Source organism: Vipera berus (genome assembly GCF_964194415.1).
Source record: "Vipera berus genome assembly, chromosome: 1".
Lineage (NCBI taxonomy): Eukaryota > Metazoa > Chordata > Lepidosauria > Squamata > Viperidae > Vipera > Vipera berus.
In genome coordinates, this window is record NC_138202.1 from 56,002,781 (window position 1) to 56,023,504 (window position 20,724).

The 20,724-nt window shown below is 40.1% G+C and overlaps 2 protein-coding genes across 5 annotated transcripts in view; one reads left to right on the top strand and one right to left on the bottom strand.

Annotated features, from left to right (window-relative positions):
* RALGAPA1 (Ral GTPase activating protein catalytic subunit alpha 1) overlaps window positions 1-3,472 on the top strand; it is a 140,996-nt gene extending 137,524 nt beyond the window's left edge. For 2 of the 4 annotated variants that reach the window (XR_014027472.1, XR_014027473.1), the window contains one exon: window positions 2,297-2,458. Coding sequence is in view for 1 of the 4 variants with exons in the window: in XM_081335781.1 (XP_081191907.1) it covers window positions 2,297-2,445 (149 nt within the window). In the remaining 3 variants the exon portion in view is untranslated. Of the gene's footprint in view, window positions 1-2,296 lie in introns of all 4 variants that reach the window. The other 2 variants (XM_081335781.1, XM_081335780.1) reach the window with 1 other exon arrangement.
* A 1,839-nt stretch (window positions 3,473-5,311) lies between these two features.
* On the bottom strand, window positions 5,312-6,634 carry INSM2 (INSM transcriptional repressor 2; the record flags this gene model as incomplete). The annotated part of the gene is made up of 1 exon (XM_081317042.1): window positions 5,312-6,634. The coding sequence occupies one exon, from the start codon at window positions 6,632-6,634 to the stop codon at window positions 5,312-5,314; it is 1,323 nt and encodes a 440-aa protein (XP_081173168.1).
* Between the last annotated feature and the right edge of the window lie 14,090 nt (window positions 6,635-20,724).

The following is a 20,724-nucleotide window of genomic DNA, read 5'->3' on the forward strand; positions in this document are numbered from 1 at the left end:
AGAGGAGGTTGAGGGACTAAAATATTTCCCATACCAAATGGCTTAGGACCTAGCTTTCTAACCATCAAACTAAGCACTGTAAGAATACAAGAGAGTAAACTGTTTTGGAATGTAAAAGTTAAGTTACACGTGGGATCATTTCTAGACCAAAAAATAGCTCATATCTACCTGTCTATTATTTGATTAATTGATCTATCTATGTATCTATATACAGAAAAAAGGAGAAAAGCTATTTCAGGAAGTACTTGGAAAGCACAAACTATAGGTAGTCCTTGATTTACAACAGTTCATTTAGTGACTGTTCAAAGTTGCAACGGTACTGGAAAAAGTTTATGACTTCTTTCACAATTATGGCCTTTGCAGCCTTTCCTCATGATCACATGATCAAAATTCAGGTATTGGCAGCTGGTTCATATTTATGACAGTTGCTGTGTCCCAGGATCACGTAATCACCTTTTGCGATCTTCTGATAAGCAAAGTCAATGGGGAAGGCAGAACAACTTAACAACCAGGTTACTAACTTAACAATTGCAGTGATTCGCTTAACAACTATTGCAATGTCATAAAATGGGGCAAAACTCACTTAACAAATGTCTCACTTGACAACAGAAATTTTGGACTCAATTGTGGTCGTAAGTCGAGGACTATCTGTATAGCATTTGAGTTAGTAGGTTAGATTTATGACATTCTGCTTTTAAAAGCAGTTACTTTTGTGACAATCTACATGGCTGTCAGCAATCACTTTGCAGCAGTGTTTTAGAATGAAAGCAAAAAATGTCCTTTCAGTTGTATTAGGAAGGGAAGGGAGGAAATACCCTTGAGATTATCAAAAATATTTTATTCAAATGATTTCATAAACATGTATTTTGTAAACTAAAACACTAAATAATTGTTTGAAGGGTGCTTAGTGTTTTTCAAAAGAATCTGTTCATTAAATATAATATAACTTTGAGATTTAATATAATTGTGAAATGTCATCCATAGAAATACTAGAATATTAGAATACTCCTTGCAGTGTAATGGAGCATCAGACTCCCTCAATTCTGATATTTTTCATATTAATAAAAGTTTTTTCCACTTGCAAATGGTTTCCTTTTATTTTGTGTTATTTATAATTTGGTCCAAATAGTTCTTGAGTTATTTTGCTATGTTATTATTCTTGGAGAAAAATACTTTTATTTTAAATTGAATAGAATATGAACATAAATCTGAACGCTTAATGATGGAACACCACTAAAATAATTGGTCCATTGGTTCCAGTAGGATTTTGGTACCATCTTCGACTACACCTATGTGTAAATGGACATATGTAAGATAGATTGTAAAAAAAAACTGGCTTTATGGCCAAGTTCTGTTTTGTAATAAGAATTTTGTTTTTGAGCATTTACTAAGTGCAACATAACCTAGTATTCTGTTAATGAAAGCAGATAATCAGAAAAATATTGTGAATAATTTGAATTAGTTGAAGAAAATCTTATCATCTTTCAAAAAGAAAGTTTTTCACATTTACAGTAGGAAAATGTAGAAATTACAAAACCCAAATTATAAATAGCAAGATCCAAATGTAGGGTAGTGTGCATGTAGTAGCCAACTGATACCTTGAGCATTGATCTCTGCTAATACCAGCCATGTCATCTAATTTCTCTAAAAAATAAATATCTTTGTGAGTGAATGCAGACATGATCTGCGTGATATGTTTTGATCTACAGCTTATTTTAAAAGGCAGAATAAAGAAATATCTTTTTTGGCAAATGGAACCTTACCTGTAACTTGTAGGAATAATTGTGTACTGTCCATACAATCTGGCCTGTTTTGCATGCCTCCGAATTTTGGCTTTTGCAATAACCATATTAACCTATTGCTTCTGCTATTTGTCTTGGGGCCAATCCAAGGAAAATTATTCTGCTTTGGGTCAACAATACCACCAAGTCCTGTCAAAATTATCTTGTTCCTTTTACAAAGATAATGAGCCATGTAGTATATTCAGCTAGCATGATTTATTCATACTTCTTTCTCGTTGAATCCTATTAAAATATATATTGTATGTATAACACCAATTAGATGCCATCCTAGCTTTTTAATAACTTCCTAGTCCTTTCTTATTAGTTAGTTTGTTTGAAACTGTCCACCAGTCATTCATAATCTAAAATAGATGAGTTTGTTAATGATTCCGGCAGATGAGTTGCTGTTGATAGGACAGATCAAAAGGGAGGATACTGTTTCGGGGCTTGCACCTTGCAAATCTTCTTTGGTAATCAGATTGCTTTAATATGTGAGGTCCTTCTGTTTTCTATAGGGCCCTACCCAGAGACTCAGGCGTCCAAAGTTCCAGCAGCAACGCAGATGGACAGGTCCGATCTAGCTTTCTCCATTTCTCCACGGACTAGCAAGAGTCGTATGTCCATGAAACTGCGGCGATCCTCTGGCTCAGCCTACAAGACTTAGCGAGGGGTAAAGCTTTCAGCCTCTTTTATCAAGATATAAATCTCTCCTCTATGCTGAATATTGTTCCTTCATTCCTCTGTTCTTATTTTTATTTTAAAAAAACATGGGAATTTTATTTCAAAATGAAAATATTTTAGCTTTTGTGTTAGAATATTCAGCTTCCTGCTAATCATATTTATCAATGCAGAGTATTTCCTTCACTGTTTTTTTATATACTTTTCCTTGTGAGAGGAAACTAAGACTCTTTTTAACATCTGTGATTAACTACTAGCCACCCCTGAAGCTGGAAACTGCAGGCATGTTCCACTCTTATTTATTGTATAACCCTTTCAAAACAATAAAGATGCCATCTTCAAAGGGATGCATGTATACTTTTCAAACTAAGATGTATTTCCAGAGTTCTCTGCAAGTATCACCAGAATTCACAGAATTATGTACAGAGTTATTATATTATAAGAAAAAACCAAGTTAACAGAGACTCATCCTCAGCTCCATTATTCTCATTCACTGTTGGACAGACTTAACAGCAAGCATTTACTGTTAAGTATCAACAGCTTCCAACTTTCTTGCTAAACATTTGCTTTTCTCTTGGCCCTATTGGCACAATCTTTCTCTTCCAGAAGTTGAGATCATCCCTTGGTATACCTCTATAAGTATACATATGTACAATCACCTATTTTCAAGCACTTTGCCACTCCAGTCATTTGCTTTCAATCAAGTAATGTCATGGGGGTGGGGGGGAGGCTGTGCCCTCATAATAGCAAATATATACACAAATACATTCCACTCCGATTTGTCACTATTACTCAGAAATATTTTCATAATGAAGAAATTCAACTGTTTGTTTGCCATATTCTGCTTTAACAAAATGTAGCATGTCACTGGTACTAACTGCATGTGTAAATATATGTTCCTCACTTGGGCAACTATAGAAATATATATTGATGTATTTGTTCGCCATGTAGTATATACAAATTTGTAATGGTTAAAGAAAAGACATGCTATTTAATAATACAATAAAATTATTCTTACCACTTTGGGTGTTTTGTATTTCATTACAAAAACTTATTTATGCAAACCTTTTTGGTGCACAAATATCATTAAAAGAATGGCACGGAATGATGATTTAGTTATTCAAATGCAAAATCTTTTTGATCAGTTTTTCATGGCATTCTCTTGTTCCAAATGTAATTTTCTAATGGTTTTGCTTCATGTAACACATATTCTGCTTAAAACAGTATTTATAAAGTCACAACGTACAGCATTTAACCGCGGAAGCAATTAATAATGCTTCCATATTTTTCCCTGCTTAGAGGTTTTTAGTATTTTAAGCTAAAATCATTGTCTACTGTTTTAAACAAACTGTATATTGAATTTATTGTGTATGTAGTATGTTGCATTTTTAAAGTTTTCAGATCATAGCATTTGAAAAATCTCAAGTAAATGAAGTTAGAGTGAAAAAGTTGTATTTTGCCATATGTAAGATTTCATTGACCATACCTGTTGACTAGCATAGCTAAAATATTAATACATTATTGTGTAAAAACTAAAAGCCAAATTAGAGAAAATTTTAGATCTTTAGAAAACTATATTGGTGAAGTTGGACAACATCCTGCTAGCTTAAATTTCCAAATATTTTTTCAAACAAACCGAAACCTGGAAGCAAAAGAAGAGTTTTAGCTAGAAGTCCAGTTCAAAGTTGCTTTTGATTTGGAAAGACTGATCCCTAAATGATCTTCTAAATAGTTTTCATTCATATTATTATTTATTTATCCAGCTGAGCATTTTCCAATGATTTAGTTTCTAATTAAGAGCCCAGGAGAAAGAGCTAGAGGTTATAATTTTACAAAAGCACTTTCCATGGATGGTGGAAAGCACTGAACTTTAAAAAGCTAACAACCTCTTGTGCTTATTATAGTTATTGTCCAAGATTTTGACCCAACAATCAAATCTTAAAGCAGCCCTCCCGTGTGTGTGTGTGTGTTTCCTTTTACCATCTGTAGTTTAGTTTAGTGAGCTTGAAAACTTACGCAATATACTCAGGAAGCAAAGAAAAATTAATGCTGATTTTAATAACCAGTAATGAGCAACAGCAGACAGAAGGAGCATTTTGTAACAGACATTGACCTGCTATGAATAACTGACAATATATTGTTATATTACAGAACACAATGAACAAAACAATTACAAAAACTAATTTTTTAAACTTGAAAACTGGGGAGGCAAATTCCCCTAATGGAATATATAAATCTGACTACTTCTCCTTCCCAATTAAGCTTTAATTAAACAGTGTTGGAATGTACTTAAGATCCTAGGGGCAAGAGTAAGCAGAATTAAATATTCACAATCCCACTTTCCCCAGATGATTTACTCACAGGTAGGCACACAGTTGGTTCTAGTTTTAGCTACAGTATTAAGCACAGCCAGAAAAGTATGTTTCCACTCTCAGTGTAATGCCATGTTTTAGTCCTAAAGCAGAAGGTGAGCTTCTAAATGGTAAGAGTTCAGTATGAAAACAGTTAAGAGTCAGTATTTCACAGAATCTACAGTGCACTCTTATCCCACTATAAGGCAGCAAGGAAAAATTGTCAATAAAGGGCTTTTTGTACTAAAAATATTGGACACAAAATATGGTGATACCTTTTGGTTATGATTTTCCATTGGAATTATACTTTGGAGAGGATTATTTGGGTCACCAAAGGAAAAAAAAGGCTTAGGGATAAAAGAATTATCACATAATGCAGTTTCAGATAATGGGAGAATAGTCCAAGCACCTGCTCTGTACAGTCAGGCAAATGTTTAGCCCTAATGTGTGCAATTTAACAGTTCTGTCTGGAGAGAAGAATCAACTCGTTGCTGGACGAGCCTAGCAGCCTGGCCTGACGGACATCTGCAATAGAAGAACCTGCCTGTTCTCCGAAGGGTGGCACTTGTTGATGTGTCGGGTAAGACCAGGCGAGCTGAAGAAAGTCGAGGGACAGTGTTTGCAGGAAAAGATCTGCTGCTCACCATGGTTAGCGCTGCCCTCAGGCTGCCCCAGTGGCAGAAGCAATTCCTCACGCACCGTGTGCCATACCCGATGCTTGTCTCGGATGTCCGCCGACGGGAAATGCGCGCCGCACAAGTGACAGGAAAAAGCGATCTGTTGAGGGAGTGGGTGAGATGGTGAGTTGCTGGTAAAGCTGGCAATGCCAGCTTGGTGGGTGCCCAGGTGTTTGCGCAGGTATGCCTGGCGCCGGAAAGACTTGTGGCAATAAGGGCAAAAGTAGACCTCGCCAGGAGGAGCTACCAAACCGGAGCCAGGAGTTGAGGTGCCTGCGGCGGTAGCTTCGCTGCCCGGACCCAGCTGGGAGGCACGCGGAGCCGGCTGGTCCCGGCAGCAGGAGCTGTCCGCAGCGCCGTGGTGCTGATCGCGGCCGGCTTCCCCGCGGCTGTTTTCTTTGTCCTGGGTGGGACCGGCAGAGGTGGTCGGGCGCGGCTTGTGCCACCGGCGGTGAGAAGCCAGGTTGGCCGGGCAGCTGAAGATTTTGTGACACTCCGGGCAGCGGTATTCGACGCGCACAATTCGGGAACAACGATGCTGAGCCAGAGCCAAGGGATCGGCGTAGGGCTCCTTGCACAGCTGGCAGACAAATTCACCCAGCAGCGTCGGACGAGCCACGCGGATCCCTTCGCTGCCGGCCTCGGAAGCAGTTTTGATCCGCAACCCCAAGACGGGCGATGTGGTCACCTCGTCGGCAAAGCTCAGCTTGCGCACGGCCTTGGGCTTCTTAGCGGGCGGCGCCTTCACTCGGGAGGGGCGCTTGAGCGGGATAGCCGGGCAAAGCGGGACAGCCGGCAAAGGGAGCGGCATCGGCAAAGGCACCGGAGTGCGCGGAATCAGGGGCAGCTTTTCCGCCAGCGCCAAGGCGGGGCCCAGAGGAGAGGATTCGGCCGATACGGACGAAGGAGCGCAGCGCCTGGGCTCCTCCGCGGCGGAGACTACGTTGTCCGAGCCTCCGGCGTCCCAGATCGCCATCACTGGGGAGTTGGGCTGAGGCAGCTGCTGGGGCTCTTGCGGCGCCTCTGGCAAAGGCGTTGCGAGGCGGGGCGCTTCCTCCAGGCGGAGCGCTGAGGGTCCGCCTGCGGGGCGCATCCTATAGGAGCCCCCCGGCCTCCTGCTCCGTTTCACCAGGAACCCCCGCGGCATCTTCCGGGTACACCGGATGGCAGCGCTCCACTTGCACCGGCGCTGCGTGCCCGTCGGGCGTTTATACCCCACGTCCCTCGGGGAGCGAGTGCGTCATCCTTCCCTCGGCCCAGGGCTGCCAATGAGGAAGTTGAGAGGACAAATGGGGAGGGAGGGGAAACGCGAGGTGGAAAAGGCGGGAGAATCTGAGCTTGGGAGAGCGCCCGGCCACTTTCCCAATCGGCGCTGGCAAGGGGCGGGGCCCGGCAAGGCTAACTGCTTCCCTCCGGGGCAAGCAACTTTCTCGCCGCCCAGCCATCCCTTGCCTGCCCGCTTCTACTAACCCGACCTTCCACACATTGCAGAGAGGGAGGGAGGGAGGGAAAGGGAGAGGGAGAGAGACAGAGACAGACACCTTCTTCTGGCCCGATCTTCCCAGACAGGTTCCTCTCCCTTTCCAAGCATCCTTGGAATAATTATCTTCAGTTCTCCCCCAGTTTCCTTCTTCAAAAGCCAAGGTGAAGGAGCCTTGCGGGGGCAACAGGCGCTGGCCAAGAGGCTTCAGTTACTTTGGACAGAGAATTCAATAAGGCGAAAGGCACTTTACCTGCAGTGGATGGGGTGTTAGATAAAATTTGGCCCATTCAATAAATAAGTTCCTATTGGTGCTGAAATGATCCCTGAAAGAATGCAGATGCCCCTCTCCCCTGCTAAAATGCAAACAATCCGAAGCAAACGAAGCTCCTGAAAGTATGTGGTCCATTTCCCTACTTCAGTAACCCTCCCCAAAAAAATAAGCTGATGGAGCTCATCCATGAGACGATGGTTTAACTTCTTCCCATTATCAACCAGACAAGCAACTTGCACATGGAAAGGTGAAGATTAATGGCAATCTCACTGAGATGCTCATTAGTTCTAATAATCAGGAACTGGGAGAAGTGGCTTGGTAGCTACACTATTTTTCAGTAAGGGTAATCATGTATTGTATTTGCATAATGCTATCAAGAGTGCAACAACTTTGCCAGAAACATCAGTACTGTTGTCTCCATTCATGCTGGTTGAGAGAGGATAATTTTGCACAATAGCCTTAAGCTGCTTCTCTCCTGTGCTAACACCACCTACCATATGAATGAAACTGGCTTAAGAATTCAATGTCCAGATTTCAAGCTTTGGTAACAATGCTGGCCATAAAAGTCGGAGAATTCATTCATTCAGTATATTAGCCCACATCAGAAAGAACACCCTGCCAGCATTGTTACCAAAGCCTGGTTTCCCCCTCTTCTGCCAGAGAAACAAGCATGAATCACTTTTCTTATCTGGATGTATCTTTGAAGACGGGTAGTTTCCCTTTGCAGGAGCAAACAATGTCTAACTGTCATAGAATTGTACTGTTAGAAATTTAAAAGTCATGCAGTCCAATAATCAGTGCAGAACTTGCTTGCTAATGGCAAACACATCACCAGTCCACCTCTGGATGAGGGAGCACACCTGATTGTTTTACAATTTCACTATTCCTGGTAGGATTTGAGCTAGGCGAGGAAACTAATTCTTGTAAATTTCACAGCGGTTCTTGTATCCAGTCTGAAGAGATACCTTATGCCAGGTCCTGGCTTTACAAGACTCATTAGAAGAATTCCAGCACATCAAAAACTTTATTAGATTTTAGTCCAAGAGAACTGAGAGATTTGTCTGCACTGGCAGAAGGGAAAAACTTGGTTGTTGTTATTGTTGCTGCTGCTGCTGCTGCTGCTGTCACTTTTTCATTAAGATTGCCAGGAAGTTTGTTCACTTCCTTGTTGTTCTGATATACATACCGTACATCCATTCCTCTTCTCTTTCTTACAGTCTTTTCACCTCTACCCCCAAATTGTCACTTTGCAGCCTTCTGTCCTTCCACCATTTCACTGCTTTTAAGCAATTTCCATAGGACTGATTTAAAGGGGGAAAACAAAGAAAAAAAAACTTTTTAGCACACAAGGAAAAGGTTCGTTGTTTCACTAGTCCATTAAACTAGGATAAAATGATTGTGGAGGAGTTAGGCATGGAACTGCAACACAAACTAAGCAATGGTAGCAGAGATACTACCTACAATGAATTGAATGAGCATTATCTTCCAATTCTACTTGTGCCATTAGAAGTCGGATAATAGAACTTTTGCTGTGAAGCAAGAAAAGGCAGGGAAAGATTGGCTAGGGACAATTTGAGGATGATGTTATATATTTGTGTCTTCCAGAATTGGTAAACAGGTTACCCTAACTAAAAATTTTCAATGTGTAATTATCCACCGTCTGACATAAATTCTCTACATGCATGAGATTGGAGAAGATGCATGGCTAATGGAAGAAGAGTTTATCTTACTCTGGAGCTCCCAATGGCATGCCATTATCACCACTGTATCAAGTAACACATCCTTTCATAAAGAGTGTTTTTTCCATAGAAAATTTTAACTGTGTGATATGATATAGTTTTGCTATTAGAATGGCTCTAAAATATTTTGAGAACAGTTAAGTACATGTAATGACTATTTTGTGACCAGTTTCACCTAACATAGATTACCTTCTGCTGACATCAGCATCTTCAATCTAGAAATCAACTACTAGTTGCAAGCTATATTTCAGAATTGGTTCTATTTTTAGTTTGTTCAAAATTTCTTCTGTTCTTCCCAGCTGTTCATTCCCATTTCTCATAAAAGTCCTGTCTTTATTTGGGGTACAACTGTAAATAAAAAGGACAAATCTCTTATTTCCTTTATTTATTACAGTATTTAAAGGTTTTGAATGTAGTTATTTGAGAATAATGTCAAACATGAAACAACATACTGTAGGCCAGGGGTGTCAAACTGCCAGCCCACAGGTCGGATGCCTCATAGCAAAACCACGCCCACCCCATTGCCGGCAATAGCAAAAAAAGTCGCAATACGTCGCAACACGTCACATGACATTGCGAGTTTGACACCCCTGCTGTAGGCCATCTTTGTTTAATAAGAGGAACAAAGTATTGTGGCAGTGAATGAGGCAATGGTGAAAGTTAATAATTCTGGAGTACAAAATGCAGTGGTAAGGGCACTAACAATCGTTTCTCCATTTTTCCCATGTGTCATCACTGCTGCATGAACTGCCTTGGTTGCCAGGTGGCTTCCAAGTGCAATTCAGATATCGGTCTATAAGGCCCTTTGTGGCATGAAGCCTGATGTTTGAGGGATTGACTATCTCCAATTGTTTTGGCCTCACTGCTCTCTCTCTCTCTTTCTCCATGTGTTCTGAAGTCCCCTAATATCTGGCTTTGTTTCCAAGGTATTTGTGGAGTCCCCATGAGTCTTTTTATTCTTACTGTGATTATTGTTTTCCAGGTGCTCCTGTTTTTAACTGTTTTTAAATTAAGTATTTGAAATATTACATATCCCACAGTCTTTTAAGGTCTGACAGACTTAAAAACCAAATAAATATATATTATTCTCTTGGAGAATGTATCCAACCATTCCAAATAATTTGGCTAACTTCCCACATTCCTGAAGACTGTTGAATATAGTGTTTGATTTATTTATATCCTGCCTTTATTATTTTTACAAATAACTCAAGGTGACAAACATATCTAGTACTCTTCCTCCTCCTATTTTCCCCACAACGACAGCCCTGTGAGGTGGGTTGGCAGAAAGTGACTGGCCTGAAGTCATCCATCTGGTTTTCATGCCAAAGTTGGGACTAGAACTGACAGTTTCGTGGGTAATTGTAACAGCTGCCTGTTTGGTGTATTAATAAAACACTGGGAGATTATTCAGAGTACTACAAATGACAATTGGAAAAACAAATTAGAAGCCAATAAGTCAATGGCAACTATCTCCATTTATCTATATAAAACTTACACTAAGTATGTAGGAGTAATTCTTTCATTTCAGCAATTATATCTTTCAGGACAAGGAAGTAGCTCAAGGTATTCTGGCTACATTTCATCCTGAAATGAAATATGGGTTAGAAACTTACAAACCTCATTTCTTTCCTGGGTTTTCAATCATCACAGGTGAAACATGAAGTGTTCATAGCAGCTCATTCATTTGCACTAGCTGTAGCTCCTGGATCTTGAACAGCAACTCCACATAGAGCGCATTGCAATAATCTTGCAACAACTATTAAAGAAAGTTCAACAAGGATATTGTGCTTATTATATAAACCCTGTCCCTAGTTATATTGGAAATAAGTTTCAGTACTCTCCAGCAGATGGCTAGAAAATCTTACTTGGACAAGATAGTTTGTTGTTTTTAAGAAAACTTGAGTCTGTTTTCTAAACTAGAGGTAGACTTAGAATTATTATATCCAACCTGCAAAATTCTGAACAACCCACTAGATGGCAGCAAAGATTCTGTATCTTTAGTGCCATCTAGTGATCACTGTATTTCTGCAGCTCAGCAGTAGTAGTTCAAGTGTAGGTAAACTACAGTCTTCCAGATATTGCTAGACTATGGTTTCCATCTCCTCACCATAGGCTATGTTGATTGGAATTCATTGGAACTGGAATTCACTTCATCCACATTTGGGTGGATCATACATTATCCATCCCTTTTATTGAGAAAAAAACTACACTGGATTACTTATGACCTCACAATTGATTCCTGATCACAGACAATAGTTGTTCCCCTGTATATGTAATAAAAACCACAAAACTTTGTGTCATTTATTTTGGCCATGTCATACAGGGAAATTCAGTGGAGAAAGTAATTATGTTTCAAAGAGTTTGTGAGGAAAGGAAACCAGGCCACCAAAGAATATGGTGGCTGAACACCATCCAAGCAGACACCCACCAGAGCATAGATCTCAAAGAAGTAGTTCAAGATTGCAAGACATGGAGAGACCTGGCCCACAGAGTCACCAAGAATCGGATATGACTGAATGGATAACACCATCATCATCATCAACATCATCATCACCACCACCACCACCATCATCATCATCATCTGTAATAAACAGTGCTTGGTAGGGAAACATTTGCTTACCACGAGGACAGTCATCTCAAGGAAAAGCATAAAAGTTGCTACCATTTCTTGAAAAAGCAGATTACTAGAGTTCTGCATCTGATAGCAATAATTAGCCACAAACAGCTTTAGCTCAAGAAGCTGGAACAAGAGATTTTGGAAGGGTAGCTCTGTTACTTTGAAATGAATACCTTCAGGACAAGAAAGGACGAAGATCTCTCTCCCTCTATCTATTTATCCTGCATGGGGCAGAATATCATGGTGTTTACAGATGGGTATAAAGAGTTAAAAAGGGACGCGGTGGCTCAGTGGGTTAGGATGCTGAGCTTGTCGATCAGAAGGTCGGCAGTTTGGCGGGTCGAATCCCGAGTGCCGCGTAGCAGAGTGAGCGCCTGTTACTCGTCCCAGCTTCTGCCAACCTAGCAGTTCGAAAGCATGTAAAAATGCAAGTAGAAAAATAGGGACCACTACAGTGGGAAGGTAACAGCGTTCCGTGCGCCTTTGGCGTCTAGTCATGCTGGCCACATGACCACGGAGACGTCCTCGGACAAGCGCTGGCTCTTCGGCTTTGAAACGGAGATGAGCACCGGCCCCTAGAGTCGGAAACGACTAGCACGCACGTGCGGGGGAACCTTTACCTTTACCTTTATATAAAGAGTTAAAAGCCATATGACATATGAATTGAATTTTACACATTAATACCTTAATAACAGACTAAACAACCAATTCTATGATTCGTAAGACATTGTTAGAACTCCTGCACAAATATCCTTAAGTTGGCTTATGCCTATATTGAAGGCATTTTATATTATGTCTGTCTATTAATGTGTTAGGAAACAAACCCCAAATTTCACTTGTTGCAGCAAACTTTTCTGGCCTTGTAAATTATATTTTGCTGTAAATTACTGGCACTGTTTCTGTTGATATTCTTCATAATCAAACATTTGTAAGCAGACTGTCTCTTCAATCTGTTCAGTTGATGCACTTTACCTGATCTTTCATTAAAGTAATCAAAACACTTGCTGTGCTGCATCTAATGAATGTTGCATGTATGATTAAGTACTTTCATTCATATTGCAAGTTTGATTTAATGTAAACTGCCTTTCAGACAGCCATTAGCTTAGCTCCTGTGTGAATTCGATTAATTGGCTGAATTCTTCCAGATGTCCATTAAGTATTACAGGAATTTCTATGTGAAAACAGCGGGGACTGTCTAGCAAGGAACTAAACAATCATAGCTTATATTACTGCCATGACTTACAAAAAGCTGGATTCATTTTCATTAATAAAACATCTGTACTCCTGCACAGTTATGCATCAAGATACATTTATTTTATGTATATGCTTCTTATGATGAACATAAATGACTTGTTAAACAGGAGCCCAGTAGCACACCAACCAAAAAGAATTTAAAAACAACCAGGGAAAATAGATATGTTCATCCATAAGAATACTATCAGGAAATATATTTGCACATGGCTAATATGGCTTAAATATGCTTCTCTTATTGCTTAGGCATCCATCACCCGTCTTTCTATTTCAATGTTAAGTAGGCCCTTCTGAGCCTTTCCACCCATCAACAAGAATTTGGGAGGCTCAGTGGGTTAGGACGCTGAGCTTGTCGATCAGAAGGTCGGCAGTTTGGCGGGTCGAATCCCGAGTGCCGCGTAACAGAGTGAGCACTTGTTACTCGTCCCAGCTTCTGCCAACCTAGCAGTTCGAAAGCACATAAAAATGCAAGTAGAAAAATAGGGACCGCTACGGTGGGAAGGTAACAGCGTTCCGTGTGCCTTTGGCGTCTAGTCATGCCGGCCACATGTCCGCGGAGACGTCCTCAGACAAGCGCTGGCTCTTTGGCTTTGAAGCGGAGGTGAGCACCGGCCCCTAGAGTCGGAAACGACTAGCACGCATGTGCGGGGGAACCTTTACCTTTTTAATGGTACTCTTAGAATGTCATTTCATATAATTATATTTCACTTTTCATACACATACACAAACACACTTATTTGCCAAACATATATGGCTTCCCATCTCACATAAGATGACTCTGGGAGGTGTACAATAAAATAAACTACCAAAACAGAATATAACAACCAGTTCAAACAATTAAATCATTAACACGAGTAAAAAGCAAGATTGCAAGAGGATTAATTAAGATGCTATATGTGGTGCAACCAATGTGCAGATCCCCAAGCCTGATAAAAAACCTTTGTGTGTGTGTGTGTGTGTGTGTGTGTGTGTGTGTGTGTAAAATTGCCTAGACCTCATAGTTTAATGAGCCCCAACATTTAACAACAATTTTAGTTTCAATTATCCCTAACAATAAACAGTTAGGTCTTATTACCATTGGTTGTGTGCTCCTAAATAAAGTCTTTTGGGGTATTTTTTACTTCTGAAACAAGAAAGTGCCTCAGTATAGTTAAACTGAAACTTCACACAAGAGTGTTTTTCTCTTGTAGATATCAAGAGGAATCATGTTCCCATAGCTACATGAGTTTATCAGGTAGACACGGCGTTAAATTACTTTTCAGATGTTTTTGTCAACATTTACCTTTAGCTAATTCCATTCTGTAATTTTAATTTCTTAGCAAAGAAGTAAAATTCATTAAAGCCTACACAGCCATTCTAGAATTAAAGGCAGATTTTGCCACTTCAATTCTTTCCTAGTACCTGGCCATATAGCACTTTTGCAAAAAAAAACAAAAAACGGGAAAGATAAGCTTTAGAAAGGGTAGAACGTCAGGTTTTAGTCTGATTTCCCATAATTTTTCTTGACTGTTGCAGTCCCGATGTGAAAGTAGTGCATCTTCCCAGGTCTGTTGACTTGAGAACTTCAAGGCTCAGAATTCCTTAGTTCATAATTTCAATTCTTTGAAGAAACCTACAAGGCAGCTGTCTGGTTGCAGGAAAGGAACAAATTCAGGTAAGAAAATACACTGATCAGAGTAGGAGCCACTGCTGTTTCTGCTGCAAATAGCCTTGCAAAGGAAGGCTTTAAGAAATTTATGGTCAGTGGGATTTTGTGATTAAAATGATTGAAGAATAATAAACAGCTCTGGGTTATTACCAAAGGAAGAACATAAGAAAAGACCTCAGACCTATCTAGACTAGCCCCTTATAATGCCTCTCTGTTGGGATGTGTTGATGGTTATCAGCTTGGACGGCTTTGGATTCATGGTCAATCATGGCCCTGAGTCTGGATGGCTGTATGCAAGAAAGGCCATCTGCTTCATTTGTGAACTTCTCACAAAAGCATCTTGAGGGCTGTTGTGTTTAAACAGGAAGCTAGATTAGATGAGCCTTGGGCCTGGTCCAGAAGGGCTATTGTTATGTTCTTAAATCCCCATAAGAAAGGATAGTTTTTGGATCAGCCTATGGGCTTGGTCACAGGAACAAAGAATATGTCATGTTTGATCGTTGCCCTGATAAATTCTTGTGTCCTTATTTGTGGTAAAGGGACAATAGACCCTATACTTATATATGTTGCTGCTAAATATATGCTGTATAAATGTGATTAATAAATAAATATACAAATAAACCTAACTTTATTCTGAAAGATTACACATGCAGTAATTCCTTTCTATTGGGAACATATGACTGTGAATTTCTCCTGGGCCAGTAATGTTGGTAGCTACTAAGCCAGACATGTCAAACACAAGGCCCGGGGACCGGATCCGGCCTGCGAAGTGGTTCCATGTGGCCCACGAAGCCATCCTGGAAAGAGTGAGGGAACGGCCCCCACTGCCTTGGCCCTGGCCCAGAGACCCTCCTTCTGCCAGAGACCCTCAGATCTGTCCCACTCCTGCCCAGGCCCCCATAGGCACCCTTGATGCAAACGATGTAGAGCTGGCCACGCCCACCCAATAGACCATACGCACTCTAGCCTCACCCACCCAGTAGGCCACTCCCACCCTGGCCATACCCACCCGGCCCCTTGAGGGCAACCGCAATGCTGATGCGGCCCTCAATGAAATTGAGTTTGACACCCCTGTACTAAGCTGTAAAACTGTTTAAAATGTTGCAATTTTTACCATTCTGCCAAATGCCTTAATATCCTGAACTGTACAGTAACAAAGCGACATGCTGAAGGCAAGTCATGCTTTAGAACAGTGTTTCATAAAATGTAGACCTACAAATAGACCTCCAACACTCTATCAGGGGTCTGCAAAATTAAAATTGTCAGCCTATGTTGAAAAATAATGCAATATTTAAATCCCATCAAACAGTATGAGAAATCATAGCAGCAACAAATGCATCAATTTTATGTTTTAACCCAGTAAAGGTAAAGGTAAAGGCAAAGGTTCCCCCACACATGCGTGCTAGTCGTTTCCAACTCTAGGGGCCGGTGCTCATCTCCATTTCAAAGCCGAAGAGCCAGCGCTTGTCAGAGGACGTCTCCGTGGTCATGTGGCCGGCATGACTAGACGCCAAAGGCACACGGAATGCTGTTACCTTCCCACTGTAGTGGTCCCTATTTTTCTACTTGCATTTTTTACGTGCTTTCGAACTGCTAGGCTGGCAGAAGCTGAGACAAGTAACAGGCACTCACTCTGTTACGCGGCACTCGGGATTCGACCTGCCAAACTGCCGACCTTCTGATCGACAAGCTCAGCGTCCTAACCCACTGAGCCACCACGTCCCTTTTTAACCCAGTAACTAATGATAAATATTAGCCATGCGAATATGAGTTTGTTTGGGATCCTCCATACTTTTTTAAAAGTGGGAAGGGGTGCTGAGAGAAAAAAAGTTTAAGAAACACTGTTCTAGATAAATACCTTCTACTGAGACAGAGTTTTGCTAGTCAACTACATGAGACATAAGCTGAAAAAAATTTTTTAACCACAGATGCCAAACCATTTATGCTCTTGACCTGTTAGTTTCAGGTTTTGCTAAGTGTGATCTCATTGACAATATCCTAAATGGATATTTTAGTATTGAGAGGCAACAATTAATGCATCTTTTAAGTCTCCTAGTGTTCAAAAAATTGCCCCCAAGTGCCAGTAAAGATACAAATTACTTCACAAGAGAGAAAAATTACCCTACTTAATGTTGAACTGCTTTAATGTACTAATACTTCTGAAAATCCCTATTAATTCATATGATTAATCAATATTTATTGGTTAAGTGGCTATCACCAATTCACCATATGGCCTAGCATGATATTGTGCAAAATGTTTTTAAAATATTTTTCTCAGTTCCCACTAACAACATATCACACGGGGATAACTACATGTTGTTTTAGTTCAAGATTTGTAATCAAGGCTTCCTAGTGTAACCTTCTGTTGCTTTAGAAATTAACTAAAATGAATATTATATATTTTTCCAGATACTGACAGCAGTGAGCGTTGAAACTCTAGGTCTTCAGACAAGGCAGAATAAAGTGAGCACATTGAAAAGTGGGGGGAGGGGGGCGGAAGCCAGTATAATAAGGAATCAAAAAGCATGAAGTGGCATGATTAATGATAAGAATGATCAGATGTAATAAATTAGCCTTCTGGGTAATCTGTAAGTTGATGTCTAGGTGGCCATATCTGGCTGCAAATCTCTAGAACAGACATGTCAAACACAAGGCCCAGGGGCCGGATCCGGCCCGCGAAGTGGTTTCATGTGGCCCGCGAAGCCATCCTGGAAACAGTGAGGGAATGGCCCCCACTGCCTTGGCCCTGGCCCAGAGACCTTCCTTCTGCCAGAGACCCTCAGATCTGTCCCACTCCTGCCCAGGCCCCCATAGGCACCCTTGATGAGAACAATGTAGAGCTGGCCATGCCCACCCAGTAGGCCATACGCACTCTAGCCATGCCCACCCAGTAGGCCACGCCCACCCTGGCCATACCCACCCGGCCCCCTGAGGGCAACCGCAATGCTGATGCGGCCCTCAATGAAATTGAGTTTGACACCCCTGCTCTAGACAACCAGCAGAGAATAACAGAAATTTCTTTATACAATATCTGTAGCTCAGAAGGCTAACTTAAAATGTAATAGTAAATCAGAGTTCATATCAATGGATTCAGAAACAAGCAAAGTAAATATGGTTTGTTTGGTGAATTGATGGCTAATGTCCCCCATATCAGATGAAATCAAGTCCCACCTTAGCCACAGAAGCCATCTAGGTGACCTTGGGCCAGTTATTCTCTCTCAGCTCAATCCACTTCACAGTGTGGTTGTGGTGGGAAAAATAGGAAGAGGCAGGTATGCTGGATATGTTTGCTGCCCTGAATTATTTGTATAAATAATAAAGGTAGGATACAAATACAGTAAATAAAATAAATAGAATGGGAATACCTAGACATCTCTGCTTATGTATTTCTAGGAGTTCATAGTATAATGTGGGTGTTCTTTGTGTAAATAAGAAAGAGCCTTGTGGAGTGAATCTGTGTTTTTTGTTTGTTTGACTGTGGGCATTTGTGACAGTGCTTGTGTTATCCTTTTTGACGGCCTTTAATATATGTATTTTGCCTCTATTTGTGGGGGGGACAGTTATAAGGCACTTCCCCTGTGGGTTTATGGGTGGATTTGTTTAGGGAGTTCTGTGGGTTTTCTGAACAGAGTGCAAGCCTTTCCTGAGCTTAGCTATTTTGCCTTTTGTGAAATGGGAAATCGGTTGTGTTTTTCTGGAAACAAACCTGTGATTTGGCATTTAGAGGTCAGATCCCTATCGTTTTCTTATGTCCAGGGAGTTTAGATGTGAACAGAAGAGTGTTGCCATGGTGATTAAAGAATGAGGAGAGCCTGAGTAAGGAGTCTTTTTCAGCAGCCCTTGCCTTCTTCTGTGGGCTGGCAAGAAGTTTGGGATGACATTAGGAATAAGCCAGAATGCCAGCCATTAAAGATAATCTGTTGTTTAAACCAATTTAAATTTTAAATTTTAAAATCAGTTCTGAACTGTGTTTTCATAGCACAGTTTTAACAAAAAAAAATTCATGATTTGCATCCTGAGATACAGCCAAACATTCAATTGAATTAAAATTAGGCAAAACAAGTTCCAGTTTAGCATTATCTACAAATGAGGCAAGACAGTGCAATGTAAGAGGAATCAAAGTAGTTAAATTTCCCCTAGATATCATATTCTCTTCTATTAAAACACTGAAATATCCCACTGCATACTTCTTTCCATGTGGACATAGATTAATAAAGGACCATATTTTGGCTACAATTGTTTGCCAAATATGAATCCATCTGATAGTGGAACCGTTCATCCCACATTGTTCCAAAACCTTCCAAAGAAGAAGGTTATGGTTATCAAATGCTTTGCTGAAGTCCGAGTTCAGTACATCTATAGCATTCTTTTGCTCCACCAATCTAGTCATGTTGGATTTGTCTAGCAGTAGGATTTGTTTAGCATGACTCCTTTTTAAGAAATCCATGTTGGCTTTTGGTATTCACCCTGTTCATTTTTAAGTGTTTGCAAACTCACTGCTTGATTCCCTTTTCTAGGACTTTCTGAAGTATTGATGTCAAGTTGATTGGTCTGTAGTTTCCAGGATTCCCCTTGTTGCCCCCCCACTTTTCAAATATTGGATCAATCTTGGCTTTTCTGCAGTCTTCTGGCACTTCTCCTGTGCTTCGTGATTTCTCTAAAACTTTAGTCAGTGGCTCTGAAATGGCATCCACCAGTTCCTTTAATTCCTGGGATATAATTAATCTGGTCCTGTACACTTGAATTCATTAAGAGCAAATGGGTGTCCTCTCACCAATTCCTTATCTATTTTGATCTGTATATAACTTCTGCTCCTTCGAATGTTGCTTCTGACAAGGCAGGCTGCTATTCCTTTTTTGCAATGGCAGGTATAATATAGGAATTAAGCAATTCAGCTTTGTCCTTGTTGCCTGTTGCCTGTCACCATCTTGCTATCCTCTCCAAGTAATGGATCAACTGTTTCCTTGACTTCTTTCTTACCTATTCAAGGAACCCTTTTGGTTGATTTCTGGCAAATGTAGCAAGCAATTTTTCTTTTATCTTGTTGAATATGTTGCATTCTATACTGGCAGTGAAGTTAAGCTATGTAATTTCTCTTTGCTTTCTTCTCTTTGCTTTTCTGCTTCATATTCTTGTTCTATTCATACTGGCCATTACCATGATATTCTGATAATATGAGACATGCTGATTAGCAAAGTTCAATGTTATTTTCATTGAACTATAAAAATCTTTCTTTAAAAATTGAAAAAAAAACTATGAACAAAGAAGCAGGACTAACAGTGTGAAAAGGGATTCTGTTTTGATAAGTATTCCTAAACCTATAAAATGAATGCACTGTAGGGCGCACAATGGTAGAAATCTATGCAAATATTACTTGAAAAAAAAAGAAATGACACGCTTATCCTAAGATTCCATTGCATTTAAGATTATATATTTTAGTGACTATATTCAGCTTTTAAAATAGTAGGCTTTTACAGTATGTTTTGAAATGCAGATGCTGGTATTGAAAATGTATTTCTATATGAAAAGAAAATATGAAATCAAAAATATATAATATAGTATTGTGTTCTGTGTCACATTAGGATGAGCCATTGTATTCACTTAAATGAAAAAGTAATCTTTTAGATTTTTTTTTGTTTTTTTAACATAAAAATGCCCACAATGAATTTTAAAAAATAAGTCAAACCAGGCAAGATAAACCACCAGTAATTTGTAATTTATAACAGTTTTCAGTTTCACTGAAAGCAAAGGTTCATAAATCACAACTTCTTTTCAAGCCTGAGGTACTGAAAAATTAAATCAGCAGGCCTTGTTATTGATGTTTTTTCTAGCACAACTGTTTTGAAATCCCTGCCTTTCATATGTCCCTAAGAAATAAAAAAAAATGTGTGATGAATCATTTGAACTATTAATTCTTTCAACAGATTCATATCCAACACTTTCTTTCTTTATTATATTGGTCACTGTTTGACCTCTAAACAACCTTTTCTAGATGCTGATTTTAGGGCCCAACTCACATTTTGTAACCCTCTGCAGTGATCCCTCTTCATACAGAATAGTAATGTGGGGGAGGGGTGTAACAGAGACAAAGTATGTAAATTAATTCCAGCAAGGGGCTATGCCATGATTTCTTTAAGCAACTTCAGCCTTCTTACCTCAGTTGTGTAGAAGACTGACAGAAAGATTCCTTCACCGAGCTACTGTAAAGAAACTCATTCTCTCATTATA